Source organism: Marmota monax, unplaced genomic scaffold, assembly GCF_021218885.2.
Source record: "Marmota monax isolate L192 unplaced genomic scaffold, Marmota_monax_Labrador192_F-V1.1 WCK01_AAM20220418_F8-fsc00074, whole genome shotgun sequence".
Lineage (NCBI taxonomy): Eukaryota > Metazoa > Chordata > Mammalia > Rodentia > Sciuridae > Marmota > Marmota monax.
In genome coordinates, this window is record NW_026694232.1 from 3,609,537 (window position 1) to 3,637,490 (window position 27,954).

The window sequence follows — 27,954 nt, forward strand, 5'->3', positions numbered from 1 at the left end:
ATGAAGAAAGGCTGAAAATTTCTAGTTCCAACCTATTCCTCCAGCTTATTAACTCAATCCATGACACTAGCCTTCTTTCATTTCCTCATATGTGCCATACACTGTCCCAAAAATAATTTTTACTAGCAAACCTTGCAAGATGGGGCCAGACTCAAGAATTGTCTGTCTGAAAACACAGCAAGTACTTATAGGGATGGATGGAGGGGAGGGGTCCATAAGGTTTCCAGGATAAATTTAGTCTTTTTATGGTAGAAGGAAAACAGTTTTCACAATTGTCGTATCTGCAAGGGGCATTAGTCTGCAGCCACTGGTACTGCAAAGTCAAGAATATTGACAAGTATTCAGCAGAGTTAGTTAATGCAGAAGAGGATTCCAGGTTTCAATCATTTGAGATTTGTGTTAGGTTGTTCTTTACCTCAAAATTCTTTTTCCCTAACTGAGGTATGCCATATTCTTAGGTGAAAGACCTCTTTTTGTTTGTTTGTTTGTTTTTCCACTTTAACTGCACCAACAAATAACTTCCTAATAGTGAAGATAACTTATCACACTTATTATTATCTATGATGGTTAATTTTCTGTGACAACTTTATTGAGTCACAGAAATCTAAATTAGGTAATCCAAGAAAAGGAGTTTAATACAAGGAAATAATTTTAGAAATATTGCGAAGAGTGAAAAACAGAGGAATGTGAGGTCCTCCAGAGGTGAACAACTGCAAGAAGACTAAGACTGCAGAGAAAGCAGGAGATGTTTGTCCAGTGGGAACTGGAGATACAGAGAAGAACCTGACTGGCAAGAGCAAGACCCTTCCCAGAGACCCAGCCTATCTTCCATTGTATGAACCCATCTGGAAAAACAGGCACAGGAACCTGGGAAGTATGATTTGCAAAGTGAGCCCCCTGGGTTACAGAACATTAGCAGGGCACAGTATGGTCAGGAATGAATCTGAGAGCAGACTAACAAGAGTAGGACAGCCATCCACACTACTGCTAGAAGCTGAGATACACCCAGAGCAGCAGAGTACATACACAGTGCTGAGAGAAGTTGATCCACATTTACTTGCTGATTTAGGTTCGATTTTCTAGAAATCATACACTGAGCCAACTGTTTGAGTAAAGTGATATATTAAGGAAACTTTGAGGAGAAACAAGTAAGGTAATAGAGGAAGCAGGTTGGAAAAAAGGGAAGAAACCAAGAAAGGATGAGGATGGGGTACTCAAATATTTGGTTAAATTCTACCTCTGGGTGTTTCTGGATGAGAAACAAGTGAAGCAGATTTCCTTTCCTAATATAGGTAGACATTATGCAGATCTAGTGACAGATGAAATAAAATAAAAAAGGCAGAGGAAGAAAGAATTCTCTTCCCTGGCCTGACTGCTGAGGTGGAACACGAGTCTTCAGCTCTTTGAATTGAGACTTACATCACTGGTACTCCTGGTTCCCAGGCCTTGTGACAGCACCAACATTCCAGGGTCTCCAGACTGCACACAGCAGATAGGGGGACTTCCCATCCTCCATAGTCATGTGTACCAAATTCCTCATAATCACTTACAGATCAACACCCTCCCCTTCTCACTTCCTATTGGTTCTATTTCTATGGAGAATACTGATTAATACATTATCATAATTTACATGATACAGCCTTTCTTTTAATAAAATTTACTTATTCTATTCAAGAATTTTTACATATTTAAGAAAATACAAAATATGTGTGTGGGGGGGATTAATCATCCAAAGTCAACAAGTACTCAGCTAGGCTTAAATGTAACAGGGATATTCTAAACAGTCTTAAAACGGCCAGAGTAGCCATACTATGTGTACCCCTAACCCATCTCTTCCCACTAAATGAATTACCTTCAAAGTCATGTCATCAGAACAGGAGGCCAGGAGATTGCCAGTTGGGTCCCATTTGATAGCATTTACTTCATTCTAAAAATAACAGTAAATTTTCACATTTTTGGTTTACAAACTACAGTGATACTTGGACATCAAGCATACATACTTCAAAACATTCTGGAACATTATTTTTTCATCATTGTCATTTTAAAGGGGGAAAAAGGTTTCTTACCGTATGTCCCTGGAATGTTTTAATAGGTCTGTCTTGTCCTAATTTGCAGACGTGAATGCACATATCTGTACTACAAGAAGCAAAGGTATTGTTGCTTTGCCAGTCAACATCCAATGCTGGTGCTGGAAAGGAATAAAAGTTATTAGGTCTGCTTCTATTCTACATGTACTGAATAACAAGTATGCTAAATAACACTTAAGTATTTCATCTTATACTTTTTAAGAAACTAAGAAAAAATTTAACAAGCTAAATAAATATAATAACCATTAATAAATTTTGGTTTAGTTATTTCTATGTGAGACACAGCCTAACAGAAAATATACTGGCCTAGTAATCTGCTCCATAAATTACTAGCATAGGAACTTGATTTCAGACCCAAGCAAGTCACTAAACTTCTCAAGGTGATTCCTTATTTAAGAATGATAATATTCTACCTATAACCTTAGTATACAGGATATTATGAAGATTATGCAAGAACTTTGCAAAATTACAAGAGTTAGACAAAAGTTATTCATGTAAGTATTACTGCCATTAACCCCCTGATAACGGAACAATGAAACATCATTAGTGAATATTTTTTCTTCTAAGCAATATCTAGTCAAATACCCCTTAAAAAAAAAAAAATCAAATACCTCTTAAAATAATTGAACTTAAAACCTAAAAAGCTGGCTACCTGCCCATGCAGGACCTCTGGGTGCCAGACCAGGACTACCAGCATCAGCACCCGCACAGGACTTCTGGCCGCCCACCTGTGCAGGAATCCTGGGTGCTGCTCCCATGTGGACCCCCATCTACCAACGTGGGGCTTTCCCCAGTTGCCTCCATTTTGGTACACCACAGCCACTTCCACAGTCCACTATACCCAGTAGCCTGCACCTGGGGATACTGCACAGGATCTGGAGATAGCTGCCAGCCACAATACACATGCCATGGAGCTACATCTCGCCACCACCCAGCCCCACCAACCTGACACCCCATTGCTGAAAGCAGCCACCTCTATCTTGAGACACCTTCATCACCATCTTTAGTTGAGGCAACCGCCAGCTTGGAACCCTGGCTGGGGCTTAGACGCAATATCATAGTACCTTTCTTTAGTCCCCAGCTTGCCCATATCCCTGGCACCTGCTAACCTGGCACAGTGCCTGTGGCTATGCAGCCCATCCATAGCTCACAAAACGTGGCTCCAAACTGCCCAATACAAAACAGCTCTCTGCAAAGAGTGTGCAGCCCCCAAAGCAAAGACCACAAGACCTCCAGAGAGAAAGGTTCCTGATTGGAAGTAGAAAGGAAGGGGTAAGGTACAGTTAATTAGAGACCAGGAATTGTGAGGTCTACATGAAATATAAGGAGATAAGACCAGGCACCCACATCGCACAAGCAGGCCCCAAAGGAGATCCTTAGGGTGCAGTCTCCCATCAGGACCAGCAAATGTTATACCCCATCTCCACGAGCTCTGCCCAGAAGACCAACCCTCCCACCCTAATAACTTTTACCATCCTGAGGGTGGATACACCAGCAAATAATTGAAAATCTCACCCATTGGATGAGAAGGGAAGCAGGAAAGATACTGATCTCCAACAAAAACAATCATATCTTCCTTCAAGATTCCCCCCTACTCTCTTTTTGCCCTCACATCCCCAACATTTGTGAAACCAAGTACTTTTCATGAATTAAGCTACTGAGAATCAGACTGTCTTAATGATATAGTACCATTTGTGTTGTATATTCTTTTATCTCCTATTTTTATATTTCTTATTTTTCTTAATATTTCTGTTTTTTGTACTCTATTGTCTTCCCACTTATTTGTCTCCCCAAAATCACTTTCTCTCTCTCCTCTTACTACTAAACCAACTTCTTCAGATTCTTCTTTCACGCTTTCTAAGATCTAATAACTCTATACCATCACCTCCTACCCCCTCAGCATCTCATCCTACACCTCACCCTTGGATCTCTGTCCACCATGAGAAACTGTAGACCTTTTTTGCAAACCTACTGTTTATATTGTAGATAATGATTGAACTTACAATTTCTGTATATTGTTGACAAAAACGTAAACATCTTAATAGCAGCTATTTAGCTTTAGGTTTTATATTTTGGGATCTGTTAATATTGTTCTCCCCCTTAAAGGAGAGAGGTATTGGAATCCTGCAGGGACACAATAAACCTATAGGGTAAAAACTGTAATGCTTCATATCCAAAATGCTAGAAGGGAAGACACACAAACAACTTGAAAAAACAAGGGAGAAAGTGCCTCAAACAAACCAAGATACTACATTATTAGAATCTATGACAAGCACAAAAGAAAGCAATGACAGAGGAGGAGTTCAGGATGTACATGATTAAACTGTTCTGTGAATTAAAGGGGGATATAAGAGAGCAAATAAAGGAAGCAAAAGACCATTTTGATAAAGAGCTAAATAAGCAAATCAGGAAGCAAAAGATTACTTCAATAAGGAGATAGAGAGATTCTGAAAAACAAAAAACAAAACCAAACAGAAATCCTTAAAATGAAAGAAACAATAAACCAAATTAAAAACACAATAGAAAGCACCACAAACAGATTAGATCACGAAGACAGGACCTCAGACAATGAAGACAAATATATAATCTTGAAAAGAATGTTGACCACACAGTAAAGACAGTAAGAACCATGAGCGTTACATTCAGAAGCATCGGATAACATAAAAAGACAAAATTTAAGAATTATTGGGATAGAGGAAGGCACAGAGTTCCAAACCAAAGGAATGAACAATCTATTCAATGAAATAATATCAGAAAATTTTCCAAACACGAAGAAGGAACTGGAAAATCAAATACAAGAGGCTTACAGGACACCAAATTTAAAAAATCACAGACTGTCACCAAGGTACATTACAATGGAAATGCCTGGCACACAGAAGATGGAGAGAATTTTAAAAGCCACAAGAGAAAGAAATCAGATTATATATATATTATATATATGGTGGAAACCAATTAGGATATCTGAAGACTTTTCAACCCAGACCATGAAAGCTAGAAGATCCTGGACAACATATACCAAGCTCTGAAAGAAAATGGATGCCAAGCAAGAATCTCATACAACTAGAAACAACTAGAACTACAAACTAGAACAAGCAATACAGAACATCCTCCGTAAAATATTCCTCAAAAAAGAAACAAAAAACAATAATGGAAATCAGCAAAGGGAGGTATTACACTAAAGGAAAAACCAATCAAAGGAGAAACCAAATCAAGTTAATACCAAAAATAAACAAAAAACACCGGGAATACAAAACATGTCTCAATAATAACCCTGAATGTTAACTGCCTAAATTCACCTGTCAAAAGACATAAACTGGCAGACTGGATTTAAAAAATGACACAACAATATGCTGCCTTCAAGAGACTCAGGTCATAGGAAAAGACATCCAGACTGAAGGTGAAAGACTGGGGAAAAAACATACCACCACATGGACTGCAAAAACAAGCAGGGGTTTCCATCTTCATCTCAAATAAAGTAGATTTCAAGCCAAAGTTAATCAAAAGGGACAAGGAAGAATATTTTATACTGCTTAAGAGAACCATTCATCAATAAGACATAACAATTATAAATATATATGCCCCAAATAATGGAGCATCTACCTTCATCCAACAAAATCTTCTCAAGTTCAAGAGTCAAATGGACATAACACAAGAATTCTGGTGACTTTAACACATATATTGACTATTTCATCGATCAACAAGTGAATACACTTTCTTCTCAGTAGCACATGAACCCTTCTCTAAAATAAGACCAAATATTATGGCAAGAAGCACTTCAGCAAATACAAAAAAGTAGAGATACTACCCTGCCTTATATCAGATCACAATGGAATGAAATTAAAAATCAATGATAAAGTTAAAAAAAAAAAAAAAGAAGCTACTCCAGCACCTAGAGACTAAATGATATGCTACTGAATGAACAATGGGTTGCAAAAAAACATCAAAGAGGAGATTAAAAAGTCCTTAGGGGTAAATGAAAACACTGACACAACACATTGAAATCTCCGGGACACTATGAAGGCAGTACTAAGAGGAAAGTTCATTGCATGGAGTTCATTCCTTAAAAAAAGAAAAAGTCAACAAATAAATAACCTACCATTACATCACAAAGCCCTATAAAAAGAACAAATCAACACCAAAAGCAGTGGAGACAGAAAATAATTAAAATAAGAGCTGAAATCAATGAAATTGATTTCACTGACAAAACAAAAAGTTGGTTCTATGAAACAGTAAATGAAATTGATAAACCTTTAGCCATGCTAATGAACAGAAGAGATAAAACTCAACTAACATCCCTGATGAAAAAGGAAATATCATGACAGACACTACAGAAATACAAACGATAATTAGAAATTACTTTGAAGATATGTACTCCAATAAAATAGAAAATATCAAAGGCATCAACAAATTTCTAGAGTCACATGATTTGCCCAACTGAATCAGGATGATATACACAAGTTAAACACATCAGTTTCAAGCAATGAAATAGAAGATGCCATTAAGAGCCTACCAACTAAGAAAAGCCCAGGACTGGATGGATACACAGCTGAGTTCTACAAGACCTTCAAAGAAGAACTAATACCAATACTCCTCAAATTATTTCATGAAATAGAGAGGGAATACTTCCAAACTCATTCTTCGAGGCCAGTATTACCCGGATTCCAAAACCAGACAAAGATACATCAAAGAAAGAAAACTTTAGACCAGTAACTCTAATGAGCATAGATGCAAAATTCTCAATAAAATTCTGGAGAGTGTGTGTGTGTGTGGAGGGGGGTCTGGGGTAATGGCTCAGCAGCAGAACGCTTACCTAGCTTGTTCAAGGCACAGGGTTTGATCCTCAGCGCCACATTAAAATAAATAAATAAATAAAATAAAGATATTGTGTCCAAATACAACTAAAAAAAATTAAAATAAAGTTTAAAAAAATAAATAAAATTCTGGCAAATACAAAAACATATCAAAAAGATAGTGCACCAAAATCGAGTGGGGTTCATCCCAGGGATGCAAGGTTGGTCAACATATAGAAATCAATAAATGTAATTAATCACATCAATAGACTGAAGATAAGAACAATATGATCATCTCAATAGATGAAGAAAAAGCATTCAAAAAAATACAACACCCTTTCATGTTCAAAACACTAGAAAAACTAGGGATAACAGGAACATATCTCAACATTGTAAAAGCTATCTATGCTAAGCCCCAGGGCAACATCATTCTAAAGGGATAAAAATTTAAAGCACTCCCCCTAAAAACTAGAACAAGACAGGGATGCCCTCTTTCACCACTTCTATTTAACATAGTTATTGAAACTCTAGCCAGAGCTATTAAACAGATGAAAGAAATTAAAGGGATATGAATAGGAAAAGCAGAACTCATACTATTTACTATTTGCTGAAAATATGATTCTATAACTAGAAGATCCAAAAAATTCCACAAGAAAACTTCTGGAACTAATAAATGAATTCGGCAAAGCAAAAGGACATAAAATCAACACCCATAAATCAAAGGCATTTCTGTACATCAGTGACAGATCCTCTGAAAGAAAAACTAGGAAAACTATCCCATTTATAAAAGCCTCGAGAAAAATAAAATATCTGGGAATTAACCTAAAAAAGGAGGTGAAAGGCCTACACAATGAAAACTACAGAATGCTAAAAAAAGAAATTACAGAAGACATTAGAAGATGGAAAGATCTACCTTGTTCTTGGATAGGCAAAATTTATATTGTCATTATGCACATACTACCAAAAGCACTATACAGATTTAATGGGATTCCAATCAAAATCCTAATGACGTTGCTCATAGAAATAGAAATAGAAAAAGCAGTCATGAACTTTATCTGGAAAAATAAGAGACCCAGAATAGCTAAAGCAATTCTTAGCAAGAAGAGTGAAGCAGGTAGCATCACTAAACCAGACCTTCAACTATACTACAGAGCAATAGTAACAATAACAGCATAGTATTGACCAATGGTACAGAATAGGCACTAGCCCACAAAACTACAATTATCTCATATTAGACAAAGGCACCAAAACCATATATTGGAGAAAAGATAACCTCTTCAACAAATGGTGCGGGGAAAACTAGAAATCTACATGCAGCGAAATAAAATTAAGCCCCTATTGCTCACCATGCACAAAACTCAACTCAAAGTGGATTAAGGAACTAGGAATTAACCCAGAAACACTGCACCTAAAAGAAGAAAAAAGTAGGCCCAAATCTTCATCATGTTGGATTAGGCCCTGACTTCCTTAAGAATCAATAATGGAATGGATTCTAACTAAAAACCTTCTTCTTAGTTAAAGAAACAATCAGTGAAGTAAAAAGAGTCTACAGAATGGGAGCAAATTTTTACCAAATGCACATCAAATAGAGAGCATTAATCTCTAGGGTATATAAAGAACTCAAAAATATTAACACCAAAAACCCCCCAAAATAACCCAATCAGTAAATGGGCCAAGGAGGTGAACAGACGCTTCTCAGAAGAAGATATACAACCAATCAACAAATATATTTTTTAAAATGTTCATCATTGCTAGCAATTAGAGAAATGCAAATCAAAACTACTCTAAGATTTCATCTCACTCCAGTCAGAATGGCAGCTATTATGAATACAAGTAACAATAAACCTTGGTGAGGATGTGGGGAAAAAAGCACACTCATACATTGCTGGTAGGATTGCAGATTGGTGCAGCCAATCTGGAAAGCAGTATGGAGATTCCTTGGGAAACTGGGAATGGAACCACCATTTGACCCAGCTATCCCACTCCTCAGTCTATACCCAAAGGACTTAAAAACAGCATACTACAGGGACACAGCCACATCAATTTTATAGCAGCACAATTCACAATAGCTAAACTGTGGAACCAACCTAGATGCCCTTTAGTAGATGAATGGATAAAGAAAATGTGGTACATTTATACAATGGAATACTACTCAGCATTAAAAGAGAATAAAATCATGGCATTTGCAGGTAAATGGATGGAGCTGGAGTATATAACGCTAAGTGAAATAAGCCAATCCCCAAAAAACAAATGCCTAAAGTTTTCTCTGATATGAGAATGCTGGTCCAAAATGGGGTTGGGAGCTGGGGGGAGGAGCATTAGAGGAAGGGAGGAACTTTAGATAGGACAAAGAGGAAGGAGGGGAAGGGAGAAGGCATGGGGGTAAGAAAGACAGTGGAATGAGATGGACATCATTACCCTAAGTACATGTGTGAAGACACGAATGGGTGTGACTCTACTTTGTGTACACCAGAGACATGAAAAACTGTGCTCTATATGTGTACTATGAATTGAAATGCATTCTACTGTCATGTACAACAAATTAGAATTTAAAAAAAAAAAAAAAGTAGCACCCTTGGTTCAAGACTGGAATTACTCTGAAGTTACTAAATATTCCTAATACCTGGAAATCTGGACAAGATTGGGCCTTCTTTACCCAAGAAACTCATCCTTACTTGTTTTTTCCCCCTTCTTTTCCAATCTGCTCTCTATTACCTCACTGCTTCTCTTTAAAAAGTTTCCTTAAATAGCGGGGTTCAGTGGTGCACACCTGTAATCCCAATAGCTTGGGAGGCTGAGGCAGGAGGACTGTAAGTTTACAAGCCAGCCTCCGCAAAAGCAAGGTGCTAAGCAACTCAGTGAGACCCTGTCTCTAAATAAAACACAAAATAGGGCTGGAGATGTGGCTCAGTGGTTAAGCATCCAGAAGTTCCATCCCTAGTGCCCCTCCTCAAAAAAGTTTCCTTAATATATCACTTTATTCAAACATTTGGCTCAGTTGGATTTCTTGAAAAATCAAACCCAAATTAAAAGCAGTTGCAACTATATAAATGTTTTATTTTTTATTTTATTTTATTTTTTGAGCATTTATTATGTGCCCGGGATTTCAGAAAATGTAATTTTTTATGAATACAAATTAATAATTAATGAAAAATATAGTGTTATATAAGAAACAGTAAATGGTTACCTTCCTTAACTACCTCATTCCTAATTCGGCTTCCTCCTTATCAGAGGAAATTTCTTTCTGGTAGTTTCCAGGATATTTCTAAATTATATGCATGCACTGCTCTTTCTTATTGTACATATATCTTTTGAGTTTTTACTATAGAAGATATGATTTAGTAGTCTTGCAATTGTCTTATGTTCAATCAAGTATTTATTCCCTACCCCATTCTCCTAATGTAGGCAAATTTTCATTTTTATTAGGTTAATATAATATAAATCGTGTGTGTGTGTGTGTGTGTGTGTGTGTGTCTTTCTTTTTTGAGGTGCTGGGGATAAAAGTCAAGGCCTTGTGCTTGCTAGGCAAGCACTCTCCTAGCCCTTCCACTATTGATATTGCTATTTTTATAACTAAGTAACATGGTAACTACAATGTTACTTTTTTCTTACACACTTTTTGTTTTCCCAGGAATAGTATTCATATTTTTGCTTGTTTAGTGTTCTATATAACTATGAATTGTTTTAAGCTTCACCTCTTTGCCAGAGCAGGAGATCTGCTCTTGGCTGGTTCAGACACATCAGGTGGACTACTCATTTGGTTTTCTCATGGAGCCATCCCCTAGAGCCATCTGTCATCCTACCCCTCTCAGGGCTGATTGTAAGCTAATCCTGCTGCCCAACTCTCATCCTGAAATTTGCTTCTAGCATCAGCCCAGAATTCCCTTTACCTCTCTTCTATAGTTGATCTTATATTTTCTAAATTCCAGGCCTTTTTCATCTTGGTAGCATACATCTATAATGGCTTCCTGAGAAAGAAAGCACTGGGATATATACATGTTTTTAAAGTAAAGAAATATAATATGTTAAATCAAACTTAGATGAAAACTACAAGTAAAATGAACAGTGTAGTGGATGGGATAAAATGTATTCTAGAAGCTAAAAAGATGTGTGAATCCAAAGGCAGTATAGAAACTATCCAAAATAAAAAACAGAAAACTATCCAAAGTGAAAAAAAGAAAACACTGGAAGAAAGGAAGAAGGAAGGGAAGAAGAAGGGGGAAAAGAAAGAAGAAAAAAGAATATAGCATCAGTACATTGTGGGACAACTTCAAGAAGACTAATATATAAGAATCTCACCCCACCCACCCACCCCAAAATGTAGAAGTTAGGGAAAGGAAAGAAAAAATTTGAAAAAATAATTGCCAAAATTTTTTCTAATTTGAAGAAAACTATGAACCAAAAGATCCAAGAAGTTTAATGACCTTCAATAATAAGAAACATAAGGAAAACAATACCAAGAAACAACATATTCAAATTGTTCAAAATCAGTGAAAAGGAGAAAATATTAAGACCAGCCAGAGGAAAAAAGACAAATTAGCAACAAAGAGAAAATAGTAGCACATTAAAAAGAGAAAAAAGAAAAAAGTTAAACAACAACAAAAAAAAACAAATGACCCAATCAACAAATGGGCCAAGGACCTGAATAGACACTTCTCAGAAGAGGATATACTATCAATCAACAAAAACACAAAAAAATGCTCACCATCTCTAGCAATCAGAGAAATGCAAATTAAAACTACTCTAAGATACCATCTCACTCCAGTAAGAATGGCAGCCATTATGAAGTCAACAATAAATGCTGGCAAGGATTCAGGGAAAAGGCACACTCATACTTTGCTGGTGGGACTGCAAATTGGTGCAGCCAATTTGGAAAGCAGTATGGAGATTGCTTGGAAAACTGGGAATGGAACGAACCACCATTTGACCCAGCTATTCCTCTTCTTGGAATATACTCAAAGGACCTAAAAACGGCATACTACAGGGACACAGCCACATCAATGTTTATAGCAGCACAATTCACAATAGCTAGACTGTGGAGCCAACCTAGATGCCCTTCAATGGATGAATGGATAAAAAAAATGTGGCATTCATACACAATGGAATACTACTCAGCACTAAAAAATAACAAGATCATGGCATTTGCACGGAAATGGATGGCATTAGAGCAGATTATGCTAAGTAAAGTTAGCCAACCCCAAAAAAACAAATGCCAAATGTCTTCTCTGATAAAAGGGAGGTGACTCAAAATGAGGTAGGGAGGAAGAGCATGAGAAGAAAATTACCTCTAGATAGAAAAGAGCGGTGAGAGGGAAAGGGAGGGAGAAGGGGAATTGAATGGAAGAGGGAAGGAGAGCCCCTTCGTTATACAGAATTCAGGTATGAAGATGTGAGGGGGGGGAAAGGAAGTGGGTCACATTAGTTTGGGTAGAGAGAGTGATGGGAGGGGAGGGGAGGGGAAGGGAGGAATGGAAGGACAGCAGAATAAAATAGGCATTATTATTGCTGTGGGTATATACGTGATTGCATGACCAATGTAATTCTTCAACCTGTATACTCAGAAAAATGAGAAATTATATCCCATCTGATTCAAATGTTTGATATGTCAAGATCATTGTACTGTCGTGTATAACTAATTAAAACAAATTTTTAAAAAAGAAAAAAGAAAGAAAAAGAAATGAAGACTTTTTCAGATTGTTAAAAGCTAAAGAATTCATAATTGGCACACCTGCACTGTAAGAAATGTTATTTAAGGCAGAAAAAAATGATACCAGATGGAGACATTTACCTATGCAAAGGAATGAAGTATGTAGGAAATGGTAGCTATAAGTCAATTACTTCAATATGTATCCCATTTTAAATATCACTTCAAGACAACCAGTAATAAATTAAAGGTATGTACTGTAAATCCTAATGCAACCACTAAAATAAAACAAAGAATTACACTTAATAGATGGAAGGAAAAAACGGGATAATAAAAATATTCGATTAATACAGATGGATGCAGAAATGAAATAAAAAGAACAGAAAAGATAACAGTGACTTTAAATGTAGCCATATCGCAAATCACATTAAATGTAAACAGTCTAAATATTATAATGAAAAGGCAGAGAATGTGAGACTGAATGAATAAGCAGGACGCAACTATGCTATCTATGTCAGACACACCTATAAAAATCAACAGATTGAAAGCAAAATAAAGAAAAATATATACTGTGCCAACTCCAATTAAAAGAAAGTCAGAAAGGCTTTATTAACACAGAATTAGATTTCAAAGCACAGAATATTAATTGGCAAAAGGTTATTAACTTGATAATAAAGGGTCAACTCAACTTAATCAAGCAAATTGATCTAAATGACATTTATAAAGCACAATGGAATTAAATTCAAAATCATTGAGAGATCTGTGGAAAATACCCAAATACTCAGAAGCCAAGTAATGCAATTCTAAATAACCCATGGGGTTAATGAAGACATAAAAATTAAGGCAGAAAGTATTCTGAACTGAATAAAAACACAAGCTATATATAAAAAATTCAGAATGGCAAATATTGGGAGGACATTAAATAGTAGTTAAAGGTAAATTTAAAGCATTAAATACCTCTATTACAAAAGAAGGTCTCAAAAATCAATGAACTCTCAATATAGAGGCACTAAGCAACTCAGTGAGACTCTGTCTCTAAATAAAATACAAAATAGGGCTAAGGGTGTGGCTCAGTGGTTGAGTTGCCCCGAAGTTCAATCCCTGAACCCACCGCCTCACCCCCCTCCAAAAACAAAAAAATTCAATGAACTCAACTTCCACTTTAAGAAAAATGAGATTAGTCTGACACTGAAAACATGATACATAAAAGAAGAAATAAATAAATGGAATTCATCAAAACTAAAACTAGGGGCTGGGGTTGTGGCTCAGAGGTAGACTGCTCACCTAGCAGCATGCATGCGGGACCAGGTTCAATCCTTGGCACCGCATAAAAATAAAATAAAAATATTGTATCCACCTATAACTCAAAAAAAAATTAAGACTACTGGTTTTGATGAACACTGATAAAAGAATGCAAAGATTAAAACAAAAAGAATGCAAAGATAAGCCAAAGACTAGTAGAAAATATGCAAAGTATAAACTTGATAAAGGACTTGTAACCAAGAAATATGAACAACTCAAACACTAATAGAAAAATAACCCAATTAAATAAAAAGCCTTGAACAGATGCTTCACTAAGAAGATATAGACAGGACAAAAAAGCACATGAAAGGAAGTTTAGTGTTACTAATCATGAGAAAGTACAAATTAAAACCAATGAGATATCACTACATAACTATTTGAGTTGCTACATTTTAAAAAATAACTATACACCACGTGCTGAAAAGCACATGGAAGGGTGAGAATGTAAACCATTTCCTAAAACAGTTTGGCTATATCATTTAGTGGATGAGTGTTTAACTTGATAAGAAACTACCATTCTACTTCTGGTTATTCACATTGAAGAAATAAAAATACATGCCTATGTAAATACTGTACATGAATGTGTATAATATTTTTGTCTCTAATAGCCTCAAACTGGAAACACAAATTTACTTCAATGGCTGTATAAACAAACTGTAGTACAGCCACATAAAAGAATATTAGTGGCTATAAACAGGAATTTGACATTTGACATTTGTTACAACATAGAAGAATTCAAAATAATTACACAGAGTGAAAGCCAGACCAAAAAAAGTATGTACAATGATTCCATTTAGGTAATATAAATTAACCTCCATGGCAAAAACATTATCAATGTTGCCTGGGGATAGGAGAGTGATACCACAAAAGTACAGGAGGAAACTTTACAAGGTAACTGATGTATTCACTATCTTTAGGGTGGTTGCAGTTTCAACGGTATATATTTATGTCAAACTATAATAAATTCAAATGTAATATGACTTCCATACTATCTCACTCATCATGCTCATGAGAATAATGTACACAAGCCAGGGGCAGTGGTGCATGGTTGTAATCCCAGCATCTCTGGAGGCTAAGGCAGAAGAATCACAAGTTTAAAACCAGTGTCCTCAACTCAGTAAGACCCTGTTCTCAAGAAATGGGGGGGTGGGAGAAAGAGGGGACACGTGACACTGGGGATGTGGCTCAGTGGTTAAGCATCCTGGATTCAATCCCTGGTACTAAACAACAAATAAACAAGAATAATATACACAAAGCAAGCAGACCATCTCTAGTACAATGAGTATTCATTACATGGTAACTAGTACACACAAACTTATTTCAACTTTAATTAGTCCTAGGATGTATATGAGAAACTTCTGAGGAATAGCCAGACGCCTAAGGGAATCCTATCTGGGAGATGGCTGACTAGAAGTGAAGGTAAAAAGTAAGTAAATCAGGAAAGCCAAAACTGATGTGCTAATGCTTATCAGCATAAGCTTCACTCAAGCAAAAGTGTTTAATGTTTAACAAATACTTGCAAATCAAGTTATTCACATACTACAGAAAAATCATTTTGTGTCTTATTTGGATTGTCTCCTCACAGTAAACTAAAAAAGACAAAAAGTAAAATGCCTGATGCTGCAAGTTTTGACTTCAAAGGTGATGCTATGCCACTGTCTCTTTGGGAAAGGAAATGTTACTAAAGATTTGAGAATAACCAGGGCCATCTTATATCTTAGCCTCTACATCAAAACTCTAACCACAACAAAATCGTGAAAGCAGCAGCCAAATCAGTTTGTACTAAAACTACTGTTCTGAGAATCATTAGGTATCTTGTTGCAGTTAACCTCACGTGGTTACTTCAGTCAAGAAATCCACTGAAGACAGGCACAAGGGTTCTAGGCTAAAAAGGAATAGGTTACTAATTCAGTTGTCTCACTCATCAAGCTGCATGCCCTGGTACATGGGTCCATACCATGCAAGAAGGATCAGTATTTTTTAAAAGAGAAATCCACCTAAGATGCAACAATTCTAACAACACTTGAAAAGCCTGGCTTTTTATTTCATGTACACAGGAGGAGTCCAACTTACATATCTAAAACAAGAAAATGACAATACCTAAATTAATAGAAGTTTATACAACATTTTCCTATGCACCATTTATTCTTATCCTCATAGCAAATAAACATTACTATCCCTCATTTACAGATAGTGACAATGAGGCTCTGAAAGGTTAAGTGACTTGCTCACTCATAAAACTTGCTAAGTGAAGTGGAAATGACATCCAAACCCAGATCTTCTCACTCAAAAACCTATGTTCTTTCCATTAAATAAAACCATCCCCAATTGTACCAGACTACAGATGCTTTCTTTATGGTATACTTCACAGAAAACATCGTATGATACTCTGACAATTAACAATCAGAATGTCATGGAATATCAGCTCCTAGAAGGACTAGTAAAAAGATTAGTATTTGATATTTCAAGATTTTAAATGAATTATAAGCTACTAAATGTTAAATTACAAAAATGCAAGAAAGCTCCAGCTTTTATGTAAACTGCAAAGATTTACCTGAATGAAAAGGAAACTGTTGCTTGGCTTCACCAGTATGTGCATCCCAAATAATTGTAGTCTAAGATTAAAAGAAAAACAAATTTTGCTATGAAGTTAAAAGGAGTTTATCATAAATATATAAATTAAATGCCTAAGTGCATCAAAGCAGTATGAAATGTTTGGACTTAATTTTGAACAATTTATTTTACCCCAACAGTAAGTATGCTATATACACTCCATTTTTGAAGGAAATGATCATTAAGCAATTTGATTTTTCCCTTGTGATTTTTCTTTTTTTAATCAACTTACTTCAGATAAAAATTACTGATTGTCAAGAAAGTGGTAGGCATTATTGGATTACTGAACGAACTCCACTGCGATAGAGTATTTAGCGTAAGATTCTAATAACAGTTGAGTTGTAATGTGGCAAATTCTTTGTTAATAATGAAATCAGTTCTCAAAACTCCAGGGAATTAAAATACTATGTTTGGTAGTGACTTTCTTCTTCCTATCCCATATTTTTTCTTTTCTTCTTATCGTTTTTTTTTTTTTATTTTTACTAAATATAAAGCTCAAACCTACTTCCCTGACATCACACACAGTTAATTATTAACAACATGTCCTTTCCTAGATTAAAATAATCTTAAACCCTTGGTTATTTTGAGGTTTGGTGGAGGGCATGACCTAAGGAACTAAAGTTGGATGGGACCATATTTTTAGCCCACCTAGATTCACCCAGCTAGTTAGGTGAAGAAAACTAGACAAGACCTGCATTTCTTACAGTTTCAATTAAGCACCAGTTCAGCTAACATACTGGCTCTAGGATAACAGACTGCCTCTAGGATTGGCTTTGGAATCACTCCAGAGCCATATTCGCTGAAGAGATTTATTAGAGGAGCAAAGGTATGTTATTTCTTTATGTTTCAGATTCCAATAAAAGAGAGAAATGGGGCTGGGGTTGTGGCTCAGTGGTAGAGCGCTTGCCTAGCATGTGTGAGGCCCTGGGTTCGAATCTCAGCACCACATATAAATCAATGAATAAAATAAAGGTCCATCAACATCTAAAATAAAGTTTAAAAGAGAGAGAGAGAGAAATGGTCATACAGATAAGAAAGAATGAAATCAGTAGATTCAGGAATAAGTTGACAGAAAACCTAAGAAAGCATTTCTATTTTGTATCGTAAGTTCATACTTGAACTCCGAAATGTGAATATTTTATTTATGTGATTAACAAAAAATAAAAAATATTACTTTCAATTATACTATGCAATACATTAACCTTTATAGAGTTTAGTTTAATGTGCATTTACCTTATCTACTCCAGCACTCAGGATGAAATTTCCTTTTTTATTCCATTTTAATGCAAATATAGGGCCTTTATGCTGCCCTAAGGTGCTAGCAAGATTACCTAAAATTCAAAACCAAAAACTTTAAAATTACTTCAAACTTTGTAACTCAGATCAATAATGTTGTAAAAAGAAACACACTTCATTTACCATCTTTAGTCCATATTCTGGCAAATCCATCATATGAACCAGTTGCTAGAAGTGTACCTTCACTCTGTAAGAGAAACACATTTCCTTCAATATATAATCCAGAAAGGCCATTTAATTGTTATTAAAAACAATTCATGTTTAAATTCCTGATACAGCCTACTCTTAACATTCTCTGCTTAAAAACCTAACAGGGTTATCTGTGAATGCCACCAAAGAAGTACATAACACCCTTCATGCTGTGAAGTTAGTGTTCTCTCTGAGCTTTATACCCAATCTGAACAAAGACAGTAACTACTATGGGGCAGAATGGTCAGTATTTTTCTCATGCATGTCCAAAGGTCTGCTGTGTTCTAGTATGTACATGACTAAGATGGAGGCAGGGCGGAGGATTGGGAAGGATATCAAGATTGCGAATTTTACAACGATTTAAGAGAAAAATCAAAATCTTCCAAAATATTTTAAGTAAAACTGGAACTTTTTGTGACTCCTCCTTTAAATCCTTTACTGTCTAAACAGGGTATGTATTCTAAACAATACTGCTGTTTCAAATTATTAGAATACTGTTTCTTTTCTTTGTTAATAACTTCCCAGTATGAGATATTTACTTACAAAAGAGCAACAAAAGGAAAACACTCAGAGAGTGCAGGCTATACAATTGCCTAGGAGTACCTTACCATGAAGAAAAATCCATATAAAATTTCTCTAAACTTGTATTTCCTTGCTGTGTCTTGCCTTGATAGTTTAATAGTAAAAGTGCACTGAAGACTATTGCTGGGAAGGGAAAATACTACTGGACATACAAGATTGCCTATTTCAGACCCCTCAAGCCACTGAGCAGTAGGGAAAGTGACAGGTGGAGTTCTGCTAGCATCTGGAACCCTCGGGGTTCTATCTGAGGAAGTGGAGCCATATTGAAGCCAAAAGTAAAAATGTCAAGTTTCCTTTAAACTACAGGTTCCCAAATGTTTTCATTCTTGGACCATTCAGCCAAGAAAATATATTATTTTTTCCTTTTTGAAAAGCCCACACTTTATAAAACTATAATTTACAGTTCAGAATCACCAAGCTGAACAAATGAATATTCATTAACCATCCTTTTTAGTGTAAACCGCAAATTTCATTAAACTGACATAATCACTGGGTCACATAAACAAAAGAAGTTTTAAGGGCTTTTACCTAAAATAAAATGAGGAGCAAAAAGATAATTCTTAGTTTTAATGCTATAACAAAAATAATAGCAATGTGCTAAACAATTTTGAATTTTTATAACTGTCAATATATACTTTGTAGCAGAAAAAGGGTAAAGACATTACTGAAAATTTTGGATGTGAACGTTAAAAAAGTCTAGCCATGGGTTTTGGAAGAATCCCTCAGAAACTGAGATCTTTAACTAGAATAATCTTTTTTTTTTGATTAATTTTTTAAAATTTACATATGACAGCAGAATGCATTAAAATTCTTATTACACATATAGAGCACAATTTTTCATACATCTCTAGTTGGATACAAAGTATATTCACACCAATTTGTGTCTTCATACATGTACTTTGGATAGTAATGACTATAACATTCCACCATCATTTCTAACCTCATGCCCCCTCCCTTTCCCTCCCACCCCTCAGCCCTATTTAGAGTTCGTCTATAGAATAATCATTTTTTAAAGATAGATCTCATTCCTGAGATTGAGATTAGGGCCAGGTGTGGTGGCACATGCTCAGGAGGCTAAGGCAAGAGGACTGCAGGTTCAAGACCAGACTCAGCAACTTAGTGAGGACATAAGCTACTCAGTAAGACCCTGTCTCTAAATAAAATATAAAAAGGGCTAGGGATGTAACTCAGTGCTTAAACACCCTCAGGTTCAATCCCTGGTACCAAAACAAAACAAAAAAACATCACAAAGATTTGGAAGATTCCCCACCTCCCCACTTTGCTGGGGATCAAACCTAGGGCCTCACAGATGCCACTCTACCACTGAACCACATCAATAGCCCTACAAGATTCTTTGGAGAGCCCCACAAAATACAGAGTCCAGAGGAAGAAAGGATGCTTACTTGCAGAGGAAAAGACTCCTGATCATGAGAGGGGTTGTACAGGTAACAAATATTTTTGATACTGAAAGACTGAAGATATATCAACAATGAAATCTCATACTATGGTAAGCCAAGTAGCCAAGTAATCCTAAAAAATTCTGAATCATATAGAGAATCAAAGAATTATAAGACTTCTACAGCCGGAATAAACCTTGGAGGTCATCTGGACTATTGATCAGTAAAAGAGAGTTAGGTCGTGGCTCAGAGAAAGAGTGCTTGCCTACCATGAATGAGGCCCTGGGTTCGATCCTCAGCACCACATAAAAAAATAAAATAAATGTATTGCGTCCATCTACAACTAAAAAAAAATGTTTAAAAAAATTATCAATTCACAGTATAATGAGAAATGTAAAATGTTTTTCTACACATATTCCAACAAACAACTCAATTGTTGGGGTTTTATTATGTTATGCTAAGGATTTTCATCAATTACACATTTATCTCAGTATAATTCTCATACTTCTACTTTACAGTCAAGTAACAATTTTATCAAGTTATGCTTTCAGATATACTGAAGAGCTAGGAACCTGAACCCTGGTCCGACTACTGCAGGGCCATTTTTTGTTTTTAACACCATATTTCGGTGGGACTCCCAGTTGTTACTATTTAATGAAATCCAAAAATATCTGAACAGACAAACCCTTTTAGAGATGAGACTCTAAGAGGCCAAGTATACTAGAGTAAGTACATCCATCATGAACAGCATGATGATACTCACATTCCAATCTAGAGATGTCACATCTTTGTTGCTTGGAACATCTTGCCCTCCTTCTCGTATACAATGTCTAAGTACTAATTGTGTGGAGCCACTAGTGCTATTTTCACTAAGATTCCATATTCTTGCTGTTGAGTCACCAGACCTACAAAATATGTAATGTATTTTAAATTCTCAAGAATCCCAGAATCAAAGCAACATATGTATATCCTATTATTAATCAAAACAACATATTTATATTCTATTAATAATATTCTAATAATAGGATATTACTTATATCCTATTATTAAAAAATAGACTATTAGGGTTTTTATTTCCATCATTTTCTTCACTGTATAAAGTCCCCCAAGCATTCTTGGAAGTATGAAGTTTAATTAAAGCCTCTAAAATTACTTTTCTTATGAAGGAATAAAAATTTACTGAGGCAAAAATGACAACAAGCAAGCAACGAAAACTCTTGAGAAATTTAAACACATGTTATCCATTCAGCAATCTACATTAGAAAGGTACTGTAAAATCACTATAAGAAACACACCCTGATGCTAGGAGATCACTAACAGGGTTCCAGGCACAGATAAAAACTTCTGATTCATGGCCCCGTAACACGACTGCTTTATTAGGAGGGATTTCAACATCTCCATCCACTTCCATCATATCAGTATGATTATCTGTATCATGAGGAACAAGTAGAAAACTCCAGTTAGGTAATATGACAACACAAGGGGGGTGTGGATACTTAATAAGCAATGTTTTCCTTTTTATAATATACAATGTAACTTTGTTATTGCTATGTCAGGTTAACTTTAACATTATTATAACTACACAGTCTTTGTCACATGGAAAATAAATTCCCAACTTAAGTAGGATACTATTTTTTAAAAGTATGTATATGAATACTTTAAAGAAATGAAGGAAGCAAGGATGAGGAAGAAAAGGACTAGAAAAGATAAACCTACACATGGTTAGAATGATAAAATGGTCTGAGCTAAATATAATATATAGCAATACTATTCTGTGTTTCTGCCAGTAGGGGCTGCTGATATCATTCTTATAACATTTAGAATCACCTTTATAGCTCACTGTGAGAGCTTTACTTTATTTGTTAATAACCAGCCTTGCAAATTTTATTTACAAATTAAATGCAGATGCAAAAATTCATTTAAAAGCAGAAGAAGGGGTTTTTAAATATTTTAAAAGAAAATAAAAACAATAAAATAAATCTAGCTTTGTGGAGCTTTAAAAAACAAAACTCTATGATAGAAGTTAGGGCAACAAGCTGGTATAAATGAAACAGTTAAAAGTTATTTCAATTTAGAAGATGGGGCATTTCAAGAAAGCAAAATATTTTCCCTGAAAAGGAGTCTACAAACTTTTAGCTCACTTGCTATAGTATGTGCTCCATTCTCCTCCCCATTTGCTGTGTTTTCTCCATTTTTTGCAGATCCTTGTTGGTTGGTGGCAGCTGCAGCAGCTGCAGCAGCTGCTGCCTGTTGCTGTGCAAGCTTATCTCTATAAGCTTGTTGTCTTGTTTGTACTACATCAGGCATTACGGCATCGATCAGGGAAAGAGACTCTATGGGTCGACCATCAAACAAGGTACCATCCTGGATACAGAAAATCATGAGAGGGGAGAAATAAAAGGTACTATTTAGGGTTACTTATATTCAATCAACAGCAGAAATGAAAATCTTCATTTCATGAAAGACATTTTCAGAACTCATGCAAGGAAGAACGGACAGAAGGACACTTTAGGAGACAACTCCAGCTGGCTGTTCAAATTTTCCTTTTCACTTACTTCATGTTGATTAATGCTGGAAAGATGCAGTTGAAATATAAGAGGTCAATGCTGAAAATAAGAACATAGGCCCAGATAGTACAAAGGTTTTTGATTCTAAAATTCTGTTTGTCAATGGAATAGTTATACAATTTTAAGTGGCTTAGTGCCACATTATACAGCCAATCCTCTGTATCCACAAGTCCCAATCTATGGAGTCAAACAACTGTGGATAGAAAATATTTATGGTAAAAATTACATGTACTGAACATGCACAGACTTTTTTCTTGTCATTATTCCCTAAACAATACAGAACAACAATTGCTTACATAGCATTTACATCATCCTAAGCACTCTAGATGATTCAAAGTATGATATATGTAGTACATGCAAATAATACACCACTTAATACAACAGACTTTCGCATTCACAGATTTTGGTATTTGTGGTGGTGGGGATCATAGAAACAATCCTTGAGGATAATGAGCAGCAATCACACTTCTTTAAGAAACTAAAAACTTTTAAAATATTTTTGGCTGGAAAATAAAGTTCCTTGTGATTTGATTAAAATATTAAAGCAAAAATAGGCTTCAGATATCATGCCATATAATCATCTCATTTTATTAATGCTGAAATGCAAGCACAGTAAGATTTAAAGATTTTATAGAGTTAGTCAATGGCAGCTGGGATCCCTTAACCCAGTGCTACTCAAAATACTACCCAAGAACCAACAGCAAGGCCATCACCTGGTAGCTTATATGAAATGTTGATTTAGGGCTAGGGGTGGAGGGTAATTCAGCAGCAAAGCACTTGCCTATTCAATAATCCCTAGCATCAGGGGAAAAAAACAAAGAATCAAAGCTAAAGAATCAAATCTCTGAGGGCAGGCTCAACAATCAGGGACCAACAAGCTCTCAGTTAAGTCTTCGCTGCTCTGATGTTTGAGAAGTTCCATCAGTAATACAGGCTAGTGCTCTCTGTTTTATGAAATTGCTATAATTTCCAATGCTCCACTTTATTAACATTAGGAAGTTCATAATTAATAAAATTCTCCAGTGAGCACAAAAAGAGACACAGTAATGAGCAGCAAGTAAGAAACAGAAACAATGCAAATTAGTTAGGAACATGCATATGTGAAGCCTGGTTCACTTACTAGTGAACATGTACTACTGATAATCTATAGTAATGTGATAGAACACGCTGAGTTACAAAAGTTCAGCACATTTTTTCTGAATTAGATTATACTGAATTGTTCATAGGAAAAAACCATTTTAACATAAATACAAACTACTTACTAAAACCAACACAGATACAGTGTGGAATATTAGGATAAATTCAGACAAAATTTTTTGGCTAAACTGAGATTCCGCCTCTGGCCAGTGGTGGAACTTGCTTATCACCCTTACAATAAAGCATACTTTGAAAGAGAAAGTGCTAAAAGACAATAAAGACATATTTCAATTAGTACTAATGGATTTTTTAGTCATAGGAATGAGGAAATCCATAAATAATGTAGTATACTATGTATTTAATAAACACAGATACAGAAATCATAAGTGTTTCAGCTAAATTCTAGCAAAAGGGGAACAATTTAATTTCTCAGATGAAAATAAAGAAAAAAACTCCACATGTTCTGACTCCTATCCATGCATGAAAATGTTACCTTAGATCAGAGGTATGCAAACTTCTGTGAAAGCCCAGCTGGTAAATAGCAAATATTAACTTAGACCTCATAGTTATAGGTCTCTGTTACAACTACCAAATTCTGTCATAAACAGCCTATACAAGAATAAATGAATGTATCTGTGTTTTAAAACATTTATATAAAATCAGGGACAGATGGGATTTGCCTCGTGCATGCACCACAGTTTGCTGACACCTGAACTAAACAAATTACTTCATATGTGGATCTTAGACAATAGTGTTAAGAGCTGGCTTCAATTATAAATTGCTTCTAAAATCAGGGTATATCCAAACAACATTGAGTTTCCAATTCTCCACCATAAATTTGGTCTCAGTATTTCAATACAATGCTGGTGTGTTAATGAAAATCATTTCCTACTGCTTACTTACAAAAACATATTAAGGAAAATAAGTTACAAATAATAGTCCTTATATCTGTGATCCAACATGCCTTGCTTGAACAATCTGATACAACAGGAATAATACCCTTTTGTTTCTATTAAGCCAGGGAAGTTAAAGTCAGAGACAATGAGAAAACAAACAGACATGACAGCTAATTTAAGAACACATTTAAGAATTAGTATTTGAAATAAGTCTGCCTTACCTCGTTAATACTAACTTCTGCCTCTACATACTGTAGACCTTTCTGGATGATTGAAATCAATGCAGCAGGTGGGACGAGTGCACCATTTATATTAGACTGACTTATATGGCTTTCTATACCAAAGGTAAATGCTGAATGAGAAAACCCTAAAAGCAAAAGAAAAGGTATGAGTATTTATTTTCCTAGTGCCAACAAACTAAATAACATGAATTAAAAGACCTCCACAATCGTTCAAAATTGCATTCCATCATTTAAATTCTAGAATGATAGCTAAGGTCAAGTGTGTTTTAAACAAACAAATAACAACAACAACAAAAATCGAAATATGGTAGCCTTTATGTATTTCCCTTTCTCCTAATTACTTAAAGTACTCTTCAAAATTTCTAGTACCTACTGGATTGCTTGGCTTCAAATTTCCTAAACTTCAGTAGTGATACATAACTTTCCTCAACAAAAGCATCAAGTTTAAAAAGTTAAAAAGGCCTTTGGAAATCATGTGATTTAATTACTTCACTCAGGATAATTGAGACCACAAAAGACTGACACTTAATATTTCCACAGTGTATTTAATTTTCTACATACAAATTGTCTAACACCTTTAATATAATGCAGCTTTTTCAAATTACTTCAGAAATAAAAGACAGAGTATAATGAAAGCAAATTTATAAATGAAATTCTAAAATTTAAATTTCTTTATGTACGAGCTGAGTGTTTAAATTATCTACTTTTCATTTGAAATACTTAAAACCAGAATATTCACTTAACAAAAATCTCTTTAGTTAGCCTTATTTTTTATGAAAATCTAGTCCATATTCAGAAGTTCTAGGAAACTAACAGACCCAAGAGGGGTTGCTCTATTTAACAAAATATTCATCATATTTTATCAGTAAGGGAGCAATTTTATAAATCTTGTAAAACAATTCCATTTGCACACATAATATAGAATTTTAAGAAAGTTTCAAACTAAAAAAAGTAAATGAATGAGTTTGGTTCTTAGTTAACTTGACTTAACAATCTAACAGTTCATCCTTGTTTTTCAGTGTTTATACATGGCTTTTTGTATTTTATGCTCCTACTCTTAAGGTTCTTTGTGGAACCTATGAACAGTTTACAATAAAACACCATGAGGGTCACAAATAGCATGTAGCTAGGAAATATTTCAATTAGTTCAGATAGTCAAAGCACACCTAACCCTACTACACCCATACATAATGGTAGAGGGAGAGGTAAGAAGTGAAAAGACATTACCTTTAAAAGACCTGGATTTTTTAACCTCCTGACTTCAACCACAGGCAAAATTATTATGATTAAACACTTCATAGTTTTCAGCTTAATGTGAGTTCACAAAAATGATTTTTAAAAAATACTAATGGGGGGAAAAAAAAGCATCATTTAAAACTGTCTTATCAAGAAACCTACAACTCCTGGAATATGAATAAGTCTAAGATTGCCAGGGTAGAAAGCTAAGACTAGGGACTCAGGAGAATTGGGAGAAGGAATTTGAGATACAGCGATGAAATCCACAAGCAGTAAGGCTGGAAACTCCTGTTTTTAATACCCTGCTACATCCTAAATAATTTCTTCAATAAATCATAACTAAGAGGTGGGAAAAGCCAAAAGGCCAAATGGTTCAGAATTTGAAACAACTTAGAGATAGAAGATACCATTCATAGTGAGGGCCTACACAATGTGTCAGCTGCCATTCTCAAGTACAGAATTTATTATGTTTTCATCTGAATCATCAGGTGGGGAAAACAGCCTCTAAGTAGGAGAGTAAGGACTCAAATTCCAACACACGCTACTGTTCCTCTTTAACAAAGTCAGAACATAGACAAGGGTAGAGTTAAGGCAGAGAGACAGTGAACACCTGCTCCTGAGTACATCACTGTATTGTGTTCAACTCAGTTTCCTAGAAAGTAGAATTATACAGTGCATGAAACATTATATCTTAGCTGTATTTGGCACCAGGGTTTTAAATCTTATGTAAGTCAACACACTTTTAACAATTACACAAAGTCCATGATTTCTGTATATTCTGTTCATGGGTACAATTTATTCAAAGTTGCTACATTTAGACTCTATTTAATTTGCTTATAATTTAAACTTGAAGTAGTACTATGCCTATCTGAGAGTTTCAAGAGAAACTGTGCCCACTTCTGGATGGAACGCTGTATACATCTTGATATTATTCTGTCAGGTCAAGAGAGAAGCCATCTTAGATCCTCATATACATCCCAAGTTATGCAAATGTGTTCAGGATATTCTCAATGGTAACGAAACAATCCTGAAGTAGTCATTAGCATCATTTTGGAACTTCCCATTAATGTTTACCCTAAAGAAGTTCCAGCTGAAGACCATGAAGTCACAATATTAAGTACACAATAATAGTTTGTGACAGAGATATAGAGTAGCAGGTATGTGCCTGCATCTGTGTGTAATGTTACACAGGGGATCAAAAAACAACTGTTCTCTAGTTCTTGTTCCAGAAAGTGGAACAAGTGTTTTCCCTCTGATGTTAGAGATCCTGTTCTTGAATGGGAGTCAGTTTTCCAGAACCAGCTACTCTACTCTGCACAGGGAGCACAGAAATAAGAAAATGGACTTTGAAACACCATTGTTATGGAATAGGTGTCTGAACCAGACCAAAAGATTTTTTTAAAGGCAAAGCTTAACTATGAACACAACACAGAGTCCTAATTTGAGGGGGTGGGGTGCAATTTTATTCAAAGTCCTATTAAACTTCAGATCAGAAAAGTGTATCCCCAGCGCCTCCAAAGTGGAAACCTATTTCTAACTCTGCCCTTCAGACCCAGATTTCAGAAAAGGTAAAACGAAAGTAGGTAAGGGATGTTAAGGGGGACACTAGATATTGAAGAGTTAGACCCAGCCCTTACACACTAGATATACAATTTTGTGCCCAGTATTGTCCTTCAATATAGGGCTGTAGATGTAACTGTGGTACAGTGCTTGTCTACACTACATAAGGTCCTGGAACTAAATCCCAGCACAGTAGAAAAACAAAAAACAAAGAAAACAGAAACACAAAAAACACTTTATACAAATTCTATTTTCTGAAATAATTCTAATGCTATCATAATATTCAGTCAATAAATATATGTGGCAAAGAATTATTCATACCAATAGTGAGCACCTTTTTCAGTGCTCACTATTTAAAAAGATTCTTGCATCAAATATCTGTATGTATAGGCTTTTCGATAAATAATTTTTTTCTT

General features: G+C 35.4%; 1 protein-coding gene across 7 annotated transcripts in view; it reads right to left on the bottom strand.

Annotated features, from left to right (window-relative positions):
- Tbl1xr1 (TBL1X/Y related 1) overlaps positions 1 to 27,954 on the bottom strand; it is a 154,767-nt gene that overhangs the window by 12,053 nt on the left and 114,760 nt on the right. For all 7 annotated transcript variants that reach the window (XM_058586190.1, XM_046466852.2, XM_046466855.2 and 4 more), the window contains 9 exons: positions 24,722 to 24,867; positions 22,042 to 22,264; positions 21,196 to 21,328; positions 20,664 to 20,805; positions 17,856 to 17,919; positions 17,670 to 17,767; positions 16,378 to 16,438; positions 2,067 to 2,188; positions 1,853 to 1,927 (listed from right to left, as the gene is read on the bottom strand). In XM_058586190.1, the coding sequence (XP_058442173.1) occupies positions 1,853 to 1,927; positions 2,067 to 2,188; positions 16,378 to 16,438; positions 17,670 to 17,767; positions 17,856 to 17,919; positions 20,664 to 20,805; positions 21,196 to 21,328; positions 22,042 to 22,207 (861 nt within the window). In that variant the 5' untranslated portion in view covers positions 22,208 to 22,264; positions 24,722 to 24,867. The remainder of the gene's footprint in view (positions 1 to 1,852; positions 1,928 to 2,066; positions 2,189 to 16,377; positions 16,439 to 17,669; positions 17,768 to 17,855; positions 17,920 to 20,663; positions 20,806 to 21,195; positions 21,329 to 22,041; positions 22,265 to 24,721; positions 24,868 to 27,954) is intronic.